Genomic DNA, 13,645 nt, shown 5'->3' with positions numbered 1-13,645 from the left:
ACTTTCAAATCCCGAACCAACAATCCTCGCAAGTCATAAATTAATAAAAGTATATTTGGGGAGTTTTATTTAAGGGAACAGGATTTTAAAAGTCGAAACGTCCGGTTGGATCGTTACATTGTGGGCCTTATCCGCATAAGTATTGTTGCATACAAAATAGCATGACCCCATACTAAAATGGGGAGTTTTGTTCTCATAAGTATTGGTCTAGTAATTAATTGGAGGTGTTTGATTAATGATTCCGCTAGACCATTTTGTGTATCAACATGAGCAACCGAATACTCAATTGTTATCCTAGTTGATATACAATAAAGGCCTAAGATGTAAACTCACCAACATTATCAAGACGAATTATCTTAATTGTATAATCTAGAAATTGTGCTCTTAGTTTTATTATTTGAGCCAACAATCTCGCAAATGCCATATTGCGAGTTGATAATAAGCACACATGTAACCATCTTGTAGATGCATCTACCAAAACCATATAATATCTGAACGGTCCACATGGAGGGTGAATGGGCCCACATATATTACCATGTATACGTTCAAGAAGTGTAGGAGATTTCATCATAACTTTAATAGTTGATGGTCTAATAATTAATTTGCCTCGAGAACATTCAGCAGAAGAGAATTCCTTAAATTGAAGAATCTTTTGGTTCTTCATTGAATGTCCATGTGAATTCTCAATTATTTTATGCATCATAGTAGAACCAGGATGACCCAATCGGTCATGCCAAATAATAAAATTATCTTGATTAGTAAACTTCTCATTTACTAAGGCATGCGTTTCAGTCTTGCTAATACTTGTGTAATATAAGCCGGAGGAAAGAGCGGGTAATATTTCAAGCACATATTTCTTACCCGACTTTATTATAGTAATATAAAGATATTCTATCTTTTCATTATTTGTAGTCTTAATGTGATATCTATTTTGGCGAATATCGTTGCAACTTAGTAAGTTTTTTTGAGACTTACTACAAATAATGCTTTATTAATAGCCAAATTTGTTCCTCCAGATAGTAATAAATCTGCTCTTCCTGAGCCTTCAATTAATTTTGTACTGCCAGATATTGTATTAACATTGGCTTCTTTCACCACCAAATAAGAAAAATATCTTGTATCTATTAAAACAGTATGTGTTGTAGCACTATCCAAAAGACATATATCATCTTTATTGATCTTGGATCTAATTGAAGACTGGAGAATTTTCATATTCTTCATAAATAAATAAAAAGTACATCATAAGAAATACGGAAAACTATAAATAAAATAAACATTAGAAATTAAACGAGAAATGTAGAAACTAGCATATATGATGCTTTAGGAAAGTACACTAAGAAGAACAAACTATATAAAGACATAATATGAAAATAACATCTTTTCTTAAAGCTTTATTCTCCAGTAAGAGAATCATTTATTCAGTCAATATCCTCGAAGAAGTCTCCAGCTTCTAAATGAGTAATATTTGTAAGGCCTCCAAAATTATCATCTTTATATGCAAGATTTACCACAGTATCATCATTATTTTGAAAATCCAAGTGTGCCTCCACATTGTTATCTTTTCTTTTATTGGACGCTTGATAAAGTTTGACAAAATGGTCAGGTGTACGACAAACACGTGCCCATTGACCTTTCATACCATACCTGTGGCAAATATTAACTCTACCTTTTAAAAAATTATTTTGAGGATCCTTATTGTTCTTTTGTTTATTTTCACTATGATGACGATAATTATTTCGTCCCCTTCCATATCCATGTCCATGTCCACGTCCACGACTATGGCCACGACCACGACCACGATAATGATTTTGTTTTGTTTCAGACTTTTGAGTAGCTGCTACCATATTCACTTCGGAAAATGGTGCAGATCCAGTGGGACGTGTTTCATGATTTTTCATTAAAAGGGTATTATGTTGCCCAGCCACCAGGAAGCATGAGATTAATTCAGAATATTTCTTTAAACTCTTTTCACTGTATTGTTGCTGCAATACCATATTTGAGGTATGAAAAGTAGAAAGAATCATTTCCAGTAAATCCTCATCATTCACAATTTTCCCACATAATTTAAGTTGGGAAGTTATCCTGAATACAGCAAAATTATATTCACTTACAGTTTTAAAATCTTGTAACCGTAAGTGAATCCATTCATATCGAGTTCTTGGCAATATCGTTGCCTTAAGATGGTCATATCGTTCCTTCAAACTGCTCCATAATTCAAATGGATCTTTTAGGGTTAAGTATTCAGTCTTTAACCCTTCATCGAGATGATGACGAAGGAAAATCATAGCGTTTGCTTTATCCTAACCTGATGTTTCATTTTTTTGTATAATAGTATTTTCAACAGCTTTTGCAACAAGGTAAATTTCAGCATCAAGGACCCATGATAAATAATTCTTTTCGGAGATGTCAATTGCCACAAATTCAAGCTTGATAAATTCGACATAATGAAAACTATCATTAAAAAAATAAATAAATTAGAAGTAATTTGGGTAATTATGAAACAAGAAAAAAAATAATAATAAGTCATGTAATATGGTACTCTTATTTATATAAAGAGAATTCAATAAATTTTTGAATCAATAAAATTAACCGAAAATTTCTATGGCAAATTCTTAATTGAATTCAGAGAAAAATAAATAAAAAAAGAGGTAAAGCTCAGCTGTAATTATGACAAAGTCTTGTTACGGAATGATTTAATATATGTATTCTATATTTTCTTATAATATCTTAATAACAATTTTATAATGATCTTAGGATCTAAATATGACATCTGTATATATTTTTAAATTTTGAATAAAATGTCAATCTATAATTATTTTAAAACTTGTTGGCAGTATACTCAGAAAAATAACGGCATAGTGTCTTAAACCACAAATTATATAGATGCATCACTTTTATGTGGTTACCAGAATAATTAAGTCCATGTAATAGAGCTTACATAAGCATAGAATTGATTGGTTGAAAATATTTAAAGAATGATAACATTTAAATCAACCGGTATATGTACAGATTAGCAATCAACCTTGGGAAAAAGAAAATTCTCCAGATGTAATAACAATGCTATGACAACTTTAAAAGAAACATAACAAAAAGTAGAGTGGTGGTAGCTAGTGTGTGCTGGATCGGACTTGAGTAGAAGCTAATTCATGTTGATAACATGTTATGAAATAAAAAAATAATAATAAAACATGAATAAGAAATAGAGATAGAGAGAAGAAAGAGATGTTCTTGTTCAATTGTGTGTATTTTTCTATCTATTACAAAGCCTTTATATAGGCATGAAAAGTGAAGAAAAATATGTCATTAAGTATTTGAGATGAAGATCATAGAGGAAGAGTAGACATCCACCATAATTTAATTTTTCTTATAACAAAAGAAAATTAATTATTAAACAGCAGATATAGACTATTGATGAAAATTTTACGATCTTACCAGCGCAGAACGTGAAAGAAGACAAATGGGCCACAAAACTAACGTACTAACAACTCAATACATGACAAATGGACCAATCTGGTAACCTTAAGCTTTAGGCCCCCAATTAGGACAGAGATCGCACCTGGGCCCAAGCTTCTCGTAAATGGCCTGGTTGTTGATTGATTAATGGGAAAATTACTAGACACATCAAATATTTATACTGTATTTATCATTTGTAACTATATTTTTAATAAATTTATCACTCGTAGCTATATTTAAATTTTATAACAAATCTATAAAATAATATATTAATTATATTCATTTTATTTTTCTGTGTTTCTGTATTTCGCATTAGTTGTATTCGAACGAGTACATTCGATACAAGTTGTATCCTATGTATTCGTTGCGTGTTTGAACAATTGAACACTACCTACGAATAGTAATTAGGCAAACTATAATTAATAGGTCCTAAACCATACTGATTTATAAAAATTCCTTTCGATTAATTTGTTAATTTTTGGGATCTGACTCTTATGATTGGGTAGATCAGGGTCTAGTTTTTCCTTCTATCTTTTGTTAAAATATATTTTATTTGCCATAGTCCACCATTCTCTTAGTAGCAATTGGCAAACTCTTATTCCCTCTCCTTATGCAGAATAACAATCTAGCTAGAGTCATATTGTTCCCGACATAACCCCAACTTAAAGTAATTTTAAACTATACTCAAAAGTTAAGAGATAGATTCAAACCTTTTTCGCAAAAAATTTGGACACATGAACTTTACTCACTTGACGTTCGAAATTGTTTACCCTCAAAATCGAATAATAATTGAATTTATACGCAGTTTTAAGGATACGTGATCTAACTTGATACAAAATGAGAAATCAGATTCAAATAGAAATTAATGATAAAAAAGTAAAAGCAAACAACACAGGTTGAACAATCTTGAACTTGAAGGTTGGTCACCTTCAACTCAAAGATGCTGCAATCAATGCCAGAACAGAGTGATGAGATAATAATGACTAGAAATAACAGTTTATTACTTTGGGGTGCGTGTTACAATGTACTTTACAAATAATCAGACACCCTTTTATAGAGTAGAGGAGACCTACTTTAGATACAATTCTATATAAGGTAAAAAATCTCATAATTTGTTAATTAATCGATTTCATTGATACACGCCGAGATTCCCGCCGTGATATCCGACCGGTTATGGATATTTCGACCTTCCGTTATTTTGGTTCGATAACGTTTTCTCGAGCTAATTCAGAGTTGTGGTTAGTTCCGCGATTACAGACTCAATAATCTTGAAGAAGCATGTTCTAACCTCGTGCCTAGGTTCGATGGAACCTAGGGTAGATCTTCAATCCATTATGTTTCATCCCCGATCTGTCATGTAATAGATGAGCTCGGTTTCTACCGTATATAGATCGTCCCCTCATTTTTCAAAGAGTAAACGACGAGAAACGATATGAGCCCTCGATCCTCTTCTCGATACTTTGCGCCAGATACGACAAAATGAGTGAAATGCCTCGTCAATCACATCTAAATGGCATTAAATGTTCGTCAGTTGCCGGTCGGCCACTACAGGTTTTGAACCGTCGTTTGCAAACTATAAATACTTCCTCCTTCATTCATTAAAACGTTACATCTAATCTTTTCCTACTCTTGTTCTTAAAGAACCTTTACATTTTCTAGTGTTTTCCACAATTTCTTGAGAGCTTTGTAAGGGTTTCTCCTTTGTCTGAACTATTTAAGTGTACCCTTTAACTCCTTCTTCATCTTCTTCAAAAAATGACAAAGACTTCTAAGTCTGTTCCCCAAAAAGAAACTCCATCTGCCTCGCGCTGAAGAGGAAAATATTTCTGCTGTTACCGAGGAAACGACGCCAGATCCCTCTTTGAAGATGTTCGTTCCTACGGGGTGCCCGACCGGTGTTGATTTTAAGGTCGAGAAAACTTCATCGGTCCCCGGTCGGTGCGATCCAGTCTTGAGATCTATATGCTCGGTCACCGACAGCTTCCTCTCCAAGGTTAAGGAGGATTGCAACTGGGTTTGTAAGCACGTGGTGGTGCATACGCCCCAGGAGGCGATCACTACCCACGTGGAGGGTTTTCTAAGTGTTTACACTTATCCCTTCACGTTGGGCCCCTTGGACCTGATCATCATCGCGTTTTGTAAGAGGTACGAGGTGACCCTAGGCCAAATTAATCCCTCCTTCTGGAGGATAGTCATTCTCCTCCGCTTTTTTGTAAACAAGATTGAGGGGTGTCCATTCACCATCGATCACATCATGCGTCTGTACACTCCCTGATTCTATCGAGGGGGCTAATAAAACTTGTTCGTCGGGCCAGTATGGCCCCATTCTCGAGCATCGACGAGGATTGGGACCGAGGCTGGTTGGGCCGATTCATTCGAGTGAAGAGCTCGGACTTAATCCCATCCGAAGACATGCCATTTCCTGAGAAATAGAACATGAAGCGTAAGTATAACCTTGCCTTTAAGATTTTGTTTATCATTTTTCTTTTTCCCTTCTTCTTATCGATTCTATGTGATGCAGTTGTTGATCGGATGCCAGATGCATTTTCTCGACTCAAGGAGTGGGTCGAGGTCATTGTGTCGCAAAAATCCTATTCCGAGCGTGCGTAGCGCGAACTTTCGAAGGGCCGGTGGGAGGCTTGTGCTCACGGTGAGATTTCTCTACTGAGTGAATTAACACTTAGTTTTCTTAGCTGCATTTGTTCTTACTTTTTCTTCCTTTGTAGGTCTTCCCAAAGATGTCGAAATGAGGCCCCCATCCGGTGATAAAAACATCCTCCCCAAACCATCTGTTCTGAGACAGGATAAATAGAAGAAGAGAAAAGGGGCTCTGAGTTCTCCTAACTCGGAGAAGAAAAAACCAAAAAGGAGGCTGGTGCGCAAATCCAAGGAAAGTTCCAGCGGCCGAGAGGTCCCATCGAATTCGCTCAGTCGACTGAGGGATGAGTCCGAAGAAAAAAAAGAAGCCTCTAACATGATGACCCCCATGAGAAGCGGTACCGAGCTGCCTCAAACCAGGGTAGTCGATGAGGAGGCAGTGGCCGAGGCCTCAGAACCAGGGAAGGACAAGGCAATTTTTCCCCGAGCTAGGGAGGTCGACAAGAAAACCATGGTCGATACTCTTCGGGCTAAGGGATATGTCCCGAAGGATGAACTTGGGGTGATAGATCTTTCCGGGTCACCATCATTCACCGACTCCATAATAAACGAGCCCCATATGCTAAAAGGACGCCCAAATGAGGGGCCTCAAGGGGCGGCATTTTCCTTCAACAACTTCTTCGATGGCTTCGATTCTACCGCCTCGGAGGATGTCACCGGGTTAGGTGACTTATGGGTACCAAAGAAGATACTGTCTTCGGGAGCCAGTGGATCTTCTTTGAGTCCGAGATTAGTAGACCGGTTCCCAGCCCTGAGTGCAGATCCTGACCGGAAGCGGTCAATCATCATATCCATATCGGAGGATTCTCGGGTTCTCTCCGCCCTCGTGGGGGTTGCCATCTATCTTCGATGCCTAGTGACCGAAGAGGATCAGGCCAAAATGGACGAGGTGGAGACCCCCTGTCTTTACAACAAAGCTCAACAAGCGTTGAATCGGGTAACTCCAAATGCCTTTTTATTATGTACTTAGATTAAATTGCAAATAATCGTAACATTCATCTTTGTGTTCGCAGGCCTCGGTACTTCATCACAAAACTTTTATCCGATATTGGGAAGAGTTAAACCAACATGAGGCAGAGACCCGGGAGCTTACTGAGAAGAGGAATGCTTACAAGCTCCTTAGTGAGAAGCTCCAGGCCGAGTGAGAAGTGGCTCGGAAGGAGCATGCCGACCTGGTCGAGTAGGTAAGATGAGTATTTAAAGTTAGTGACGATGATTCAGACAAAATGGCTAACGACCCGAACCCGCAGGTTCAAAAGAAACTTGACCAGATCGAGCAGCTTCAGGCGGAGGTGGACACGGTGAAAGCTGAGGCCGAAGAATGGAAAACAACCATGGACCGCCTGGCCTAGGAAAAGGAGACTGCCAGAACAACTGGCTTCGACTGAGGTCCAGCTCTGGGCTACAAAAGAAAAGGCCTTAGTACAGGCCAAAAAGATCAAGGAGCTTCAATCTCAACTGAGCTCGGCGATCTCCGGCCAAGAAAATCTGGCCAAGGAACTTGAGGTGGCCAAGTCAGAGATTGCTTGTAACGACCCGGACGGTCATTTTGAGTATTATAATCTCGTTTCCCCATTTACTACTCAAATTGTGAATTACAGTTGTTATTTGGCTTACCGGGGTAATTAGTTTGGGTCCGGTGAGGTTTTGAAATGATTTGGAGCACTTAGTTCCAAGGTTTAGAATTTAAGTTGAAAAGGTTGACCGGATATTGACTTATGTGTAACGACCCCGGAGAAATGTTTTGCTAAGGAAATTAAGGTTTGGTAGTGCCGAGGTGGATCAATTAGTACAAAGATCGCAGCTCGGACTTTTTGGGTTGAACAATGCATCGATGTGTAAAGGAAAAATTTTGTCGAAAAAGGGTCATTTCTGCGACCACAATGCGGTCGCAGAATCACTCTGCGGACCGCCTAATGGTCGCAAAGTGGATCAGTAGAGGGGAAAGATTTGAGGAAAATCTGCGGTGCACTATGCGACTGCAGAACAAGTATGTGGACCACATAATGATCGCAGATCGGGTCAATAATGCCCAGCTTTGGAAGCCAAATTATGCGGCCATTATACGGACCGCATACCTGTTATGTGATCGCATATGCGACCGCATAACTGCATCGGAGCTTCCATTCTTTCTAATTTTTGACCCGACCCAATTTCGATCTATAGCCATTGAAGCTCATTTTTTAGCCAAAATCTAATATTTTAGAGAGAGATGAGAGCATTTTAGAGAGAGAAAGTGAAGACTTAGTCATTTATCCATCAATTCTTGTTCAAGGTTTGAAGATTTCACAAGGATCTTGCTAGGGCTTCAAAGAGGTAAGAATTTCTTTTCTCAATTCTTCAATTTCGGGTTTGGAATAAAAATGGATGATTTATAGTATGATTCTTGGGTGTAAGAGTATTATGTATACATACCAATAAGGTTGTGGAAAGATTTTTTTAAGTTCAAATGGGTAAAGATTGTATTGAAAATGGTAGAAATCTTCATAGACTTTAATTGAAGATTTGAGGTTCGAGTTGATGTCGGATTTTAGTGAAATTTATATGGTTGGACTCGTGGTTGGATGGGCGTTCATATTCTGTAACTTTTGTTGGGTTCCGAGATGTGGGTCCTACGAACAATTTTGAGTTAATTTTGGAATTTTCGTTAAAATGTTGATTTCGTTAATTAGATGAGTCTATTATTGTTGTATTTATGATATGTAATTGCTTTGGCTAGATTTGGGCCATTCGGAGCCGGATACTCGTGGAAAAGGCATTGTGACCGATTGATTGAGCTTGGTTCGAGGTAAGTGTCTTGCCTAACCTTGCGTGGGGGAAATCCCCTTAAGATTTGGAACTATTGTGCTATGTGAGTGACGTGTACGTGAGGTGACGAGTACGTACACGGGCTAGTTGTGCTAAAACCCAATTTTCTTGCCGAGCAGTAACATATTTTCCTGTTATTTTGAGTTATACCATTTTAATGAATACTAATCCATTTTCATTCTTAATTGAGTTATTCCAATATGTGTAGCTATCATGTTTAGTCTAATACAACATGTCTACGTATCTTAATTGTTTATGTGAATTATGTGCAGCATGCTTAGTGAATTTTTCTGCTTCTTCCCTGACTGGTACTTAGGCTAAATTGTAAGAATTTCGTGATGTAGTTGTATTCTATCACTCGCCCTGCACATTTACTTTGGGACTATGGAACGGTATTCCGGGAGATTCCCCTACACATTTACTTTGGGACTACGGAACGGTATTTCGGGAGAATCCCCTGCACATTTACTTTGGGACTACGGAACAGTATTCCGGGAGATCTCCCTGCACATTTACGTTTGGGACTACGAGATGGTATCTCGGGAGATCCCCTGTTGTGTTTTTTTTTTGTGTACTGAGCTGTTACCTTCCATGATTCCATTGTTGTTAAATTTTAGCCTTTATTTTATTGCGGTATTATACTTTATATTGTTTTATTATATATATTTACCAGTAGGGCCTGACTGATCTCGTCACTACTCGCCCGAGGTTAGGCTTGGCACTTACTAGGTACCGATTGTAGTGTACCCATGCTACTCTCTGCACATGTTTTTATTTCATGTGCAGATCCAGTGCACCTTATCAGCCGCACTATTAGTGAGCCGGGACAGCTTTGGAGACTTCAAAGTATATCTGCTGCGTCCGCAGACCTCAGAGTCCCCTTCTACTCTTTATCACGTCCATTATCTTCTGTATTTTTCTTGTTAGAATTCTGATGTATAGAGACACTAGATTTTTCCTTCTGTAGGTTGTGATTCACGATGTTCCGGGTTTTGAGATTTGCTGTGTATTTTTGAACAGTTAGGTGTTAAAATTTTGTTTTCATTTTATTATTCCGCGAATGTTAGGCTTACCTAGTCGTAGAGACTAGGTGTCGTCACGGCGTTATACGGAGGGGAAATTTGGGTCGTGACATTATTGTGGTTAAGGTCGAGGTTGATGAGAGGGTGGCCCGGCATAAGGCCAATGCCGAGGCGGCTCAGGATCAAGTGAGAAATTTGGTGGAGCATATGAAGTGGAAATCCTGAAGGGACGCCCTCGGGGGAGTTCGAGCTCAGGGTTTTAACCTATTGACCGAAATCAAGAATGCCAAGGTATCTGAAGCCAAGGCCAGAAAGCTGGCTTATCCCAAGGAGGAGGATTCCGAGGGATCTGAAGATTCGGATGAGCCCAAAGGTAGCGGAGACCCCGAAGATGATGACGCGGCCCCCGGCAAAGACTAGGCCACTTAGGACCTTTTTAAATATTTTTTTGTCTTTTATTTTTTTTAGGTTGTTTTGGCCGTTTTAAAATTTTATATCGGGGCCATTCGAACCTTGTAAAAAGATATTTCTGAGTATGAATATAAGGCATTTTCCCTTCAACAGCTTTCAAATTTTCTTTTTGTCCTTGTTTATTTTTATTTGCAAAGATCTAAATGCCTTGGCATGAAACAGTTGATTTTTGTTTAGAGACTCGAAGAAACCTTGCCTTCAACTATTTTATTTTAAGGCATCATGGGGTTTTGGTGTGACCAAAAGTTTTCTTTCCCCAAAGTACTTAGACTTTTTTTTAAGTTATAGTCTGTCGAGGGTAGCCTTCGGAACCGGTTAAGAAATTTCAAGGCTTTGTTATTTTTGTTACGGGCTTTGGATGTCTCTGAGCCGTGTTTATGTGGCCGTATCCTTTATATTTTGGGTGTTGTCCCGTGTTAATATCATTATCTAGAGTTATTCGGGTTTGCCTAAGATGGAAGTCCCCGAGTGGGGGTGGCCATAGCCTATAAAATTCGGGGGTTGCCTAATAGGTCTTATACCCCCGAGGTCTAATAGCTTGGACCGTCCGGGTTTGTTTTTCGGACGGCAGTCCCCGAGTGAGAGAGTGATTATTCGAACTCAAGTTAAAGCGGCCCTTGTGCTCGTTTCCTTTAGGGGATCGTAAGCAGGGAATTCCTTAATAAATGTAAAGGAAATATTTTAAAAGACAAGATGTTTGCAAGGAAGAGACTTCTCTTTATTCTTGTGCATAATAGTAATGTATGTGTACATACTTTGTGTCAGGGTTCAATCAATCTATGTGGACGCAGTTCATTTAACCGTTTGGCCCTTACATTGAATCCTATCGATCGAGACCATTCAATCCCGAAGTCTCTTTCCATGCTAAAGTCGATATCAAAGGGTAATGCCCCCAGTGTTCGTGGTTGACCGAAGAGGGGCCTCGAACACTGTTATGATCATCGTCACTGATTTGTTGCCGGCCTTCAATTCTAAGTTAGCATGATTTACTTGTTGCCTCATTAAAAACCTTGCTGGAAAATCCATTTGAGACAAAATCGGCTCAAGGGAAAAAAAGTGCAACGCGTGCTTTCAGACCTAAAACCTCATACCGTCCCTTGTTGGTTACCTGCAGGGGTTAGTTTAATATGTAAATAAAGGAAAGAACGGGGCCATACCTTAGCAGTAATATCACTTTAAGTGAGTTATATTCCAGTTTTTCAGTAGTTGCTCGCCGTTCATTGTTTCGAGCTTCTAGGATCCTTTTCCGGTGATCTCGATAATTTGGTATGGTCCTTCCCAGTTTGGCCCCAATTTTCCTTAGTTCGAGTTTCGAGTGCTTAGAGTTACCTTTGTTAGTACCAAATCCCCGGTATTGAAGTGTCAAAGGTTGGCCCTTTGATTATAATATCTTTCGATCCGCTGTTTTTGGATGGCCAACCGGACAAGGGAGGCTTCGCGCCTTTTATCTAATAGCTCCAAGTTCATACTCATACCTTTGTTGTTCGATTCCTTTGTTACATATCGGAATCTGATACTTGGTTCCCCGACCTCGACCGGTATCAATGCTTCGGTGCTATAGACCAAAGAAAATGGGGTAGACCCGGTACTGTACTTCGAGGTTGTATGGTATGCCCACAGGACTTCGGGTAATATTTCCTTCCATCTTCCTTTGGCGTCGGTTAAACTTTTTTTAAGGTTTTGGAGTATGGTTTTGTTGGTAGATTCAGTTTGTCCATTCCCAGTAGGGTGATAGGGTCTCGGTGGGATCCTTTTGATCTTGTGGTCTTCAAGGAATTTTGTTACTTTGCTTCCGATGAACTGTTTTCCATTATCGCATACAATCTCGGACGACATTCTGAATCGACATATGATGTGGTCCTAAATGAAATCGATGACGTCCTTCTCCCTCACCTTCTCGTACGCATGGGCTTTCACCCACTTAAAACAATAGTCAGTCATAAACAATATAAATTGAGCCTTACCAGGCGCCCACGGAAGGGGGCCAACGATGTCCATTCCCCACTTCATGAACAGCCATGATGACAAAACCGAATGCAGCAGCTCCTGGGGTCGATGGATCATCGGAGCGTGTCTTTGGCATTTATCACATTTTTGAACGAACTCCTTTGCATCTTTTTCCATGTCGATCCAATAATAACCGGCTCTTATTATTTTTCAAACTAGCACTTCGGCACCCAAATGATTTACACAGGTACCTTCGTGGATTTCCCTCAAAATATACTTAGCATTACCCGGCCCTAGACATATTGCAAGTGGGCCATCAAATGTTCTTCTGAACAAGGTTCCGTCTTCGAACAGGCAAAATCGGGACGCCTTTGTACGCAGGGCCCTCGACTCTTTTGGACCTGAGGGCAGTTTACCGAATCTGAGATATTCCACATACTTATTCCTCTAGTACCAAGTTAGGCTCGTCGAGTTGATCTTAGCGTGGCCTTCTTCCACCACCGATCTCATAAGTTATACGACTTCTCCCGAGTTGAACTCGTAGTCTTCGACCGACGACCCCAAGTTAGCGAGGGCATCAGCCTCGCTGTTTTGACCCCAAGGTACGTGTTGCAAAGTCCATTATTTGAACCGATTTAATGTCACATGTAATTTGTCCGAGTATATTTGCATTTGTTCCTCTCTAACCTCAAATGTTCCATTGACTTGGTTTACCACAAGGAGGGAGTCACACTTGGCTTCGATTACCTCTACCCCAAGATCTTGGCTAGTTCAAGGCCTATAGTCATGGCCTCATATTCGGCCTCGTTGTTAGTCAATTTTACATTCTTAATAGATTATCTAATTATATTACCTGTTGGTGGCTTTTGTACGATGCCAAGTCCGGATCCTTTTGCGGTTGAGGCGCCATCCGTGAAGAGGGTCCAAATTCTCGAGGAAGTTCTTGAGTTAACCAATAACTCTCTTTCGACCTCGGGTATTAGGACCGGTGTAAAGTCGTCCACAAAGTCTACCAAAATTTGAGACTGAATGGCGGTCCGAGGTCGATACTCAATATCGTACCCACTTATTTCTACGACCCATTTGACCAATTGGCCCGAGAGTTCAAACTTATGCATAACGTTCCTCAATGGGTAAGTAGTTACGACACATATAGGGTGGCATTGGAAGTACAGTTTTAGCTTCCTAGAGGCGCTTAGCAAAGCGAGCACCAGTTTTTCCAGTGAGGGTACCTAATTTCGGCCTCACCTAAGGTCCTACTAACATAGTCAATTGGAAATTGCGTA

The 13,645-nt window shown here is 39.5% G+C and overlaps 1 protein-coding gene across 1 annotated transcript; it reads right to left on the bottom strand.

Moving 5' to 3' along the window:
• Positions 1-1,418: 1,418 nt before the first annotated feature.
• LOC104087635 (uncharacterized) lies at positions 1,419-2,285 on the bottom strand. Its single transcript, XM_009592167.1, has one exon. It carries the CDS (start codon positions 2,283-2,285, stop codon positions 1,419-1,421), a length of 867 nt encoding a protein of 288 aa, XP_009590462.1.
• Between the last annotated feature and the right edge of the window lie 11,360 nt (positions 2,286-13,645).

Source organism: Nicotiana tomentosiformis, chromosome 7, assembly GCF_000390325.3.
Source record: "Nicotiana tomentosiformis chromosome 7, ASM39032v3, whole genome shotgun sequence".
Lineage (NCBI taxonomy): Eukaryota > Viridiplantae > Streptophyta > Magnoliopsida > Solanales > Solanaceae > Nicotiana > Nicotiana tomentosiformis.
Note: the sequence above shows the minus strand (reverse complement) of the source record. Positions and strands in the feature narration are given on the sequence as shown.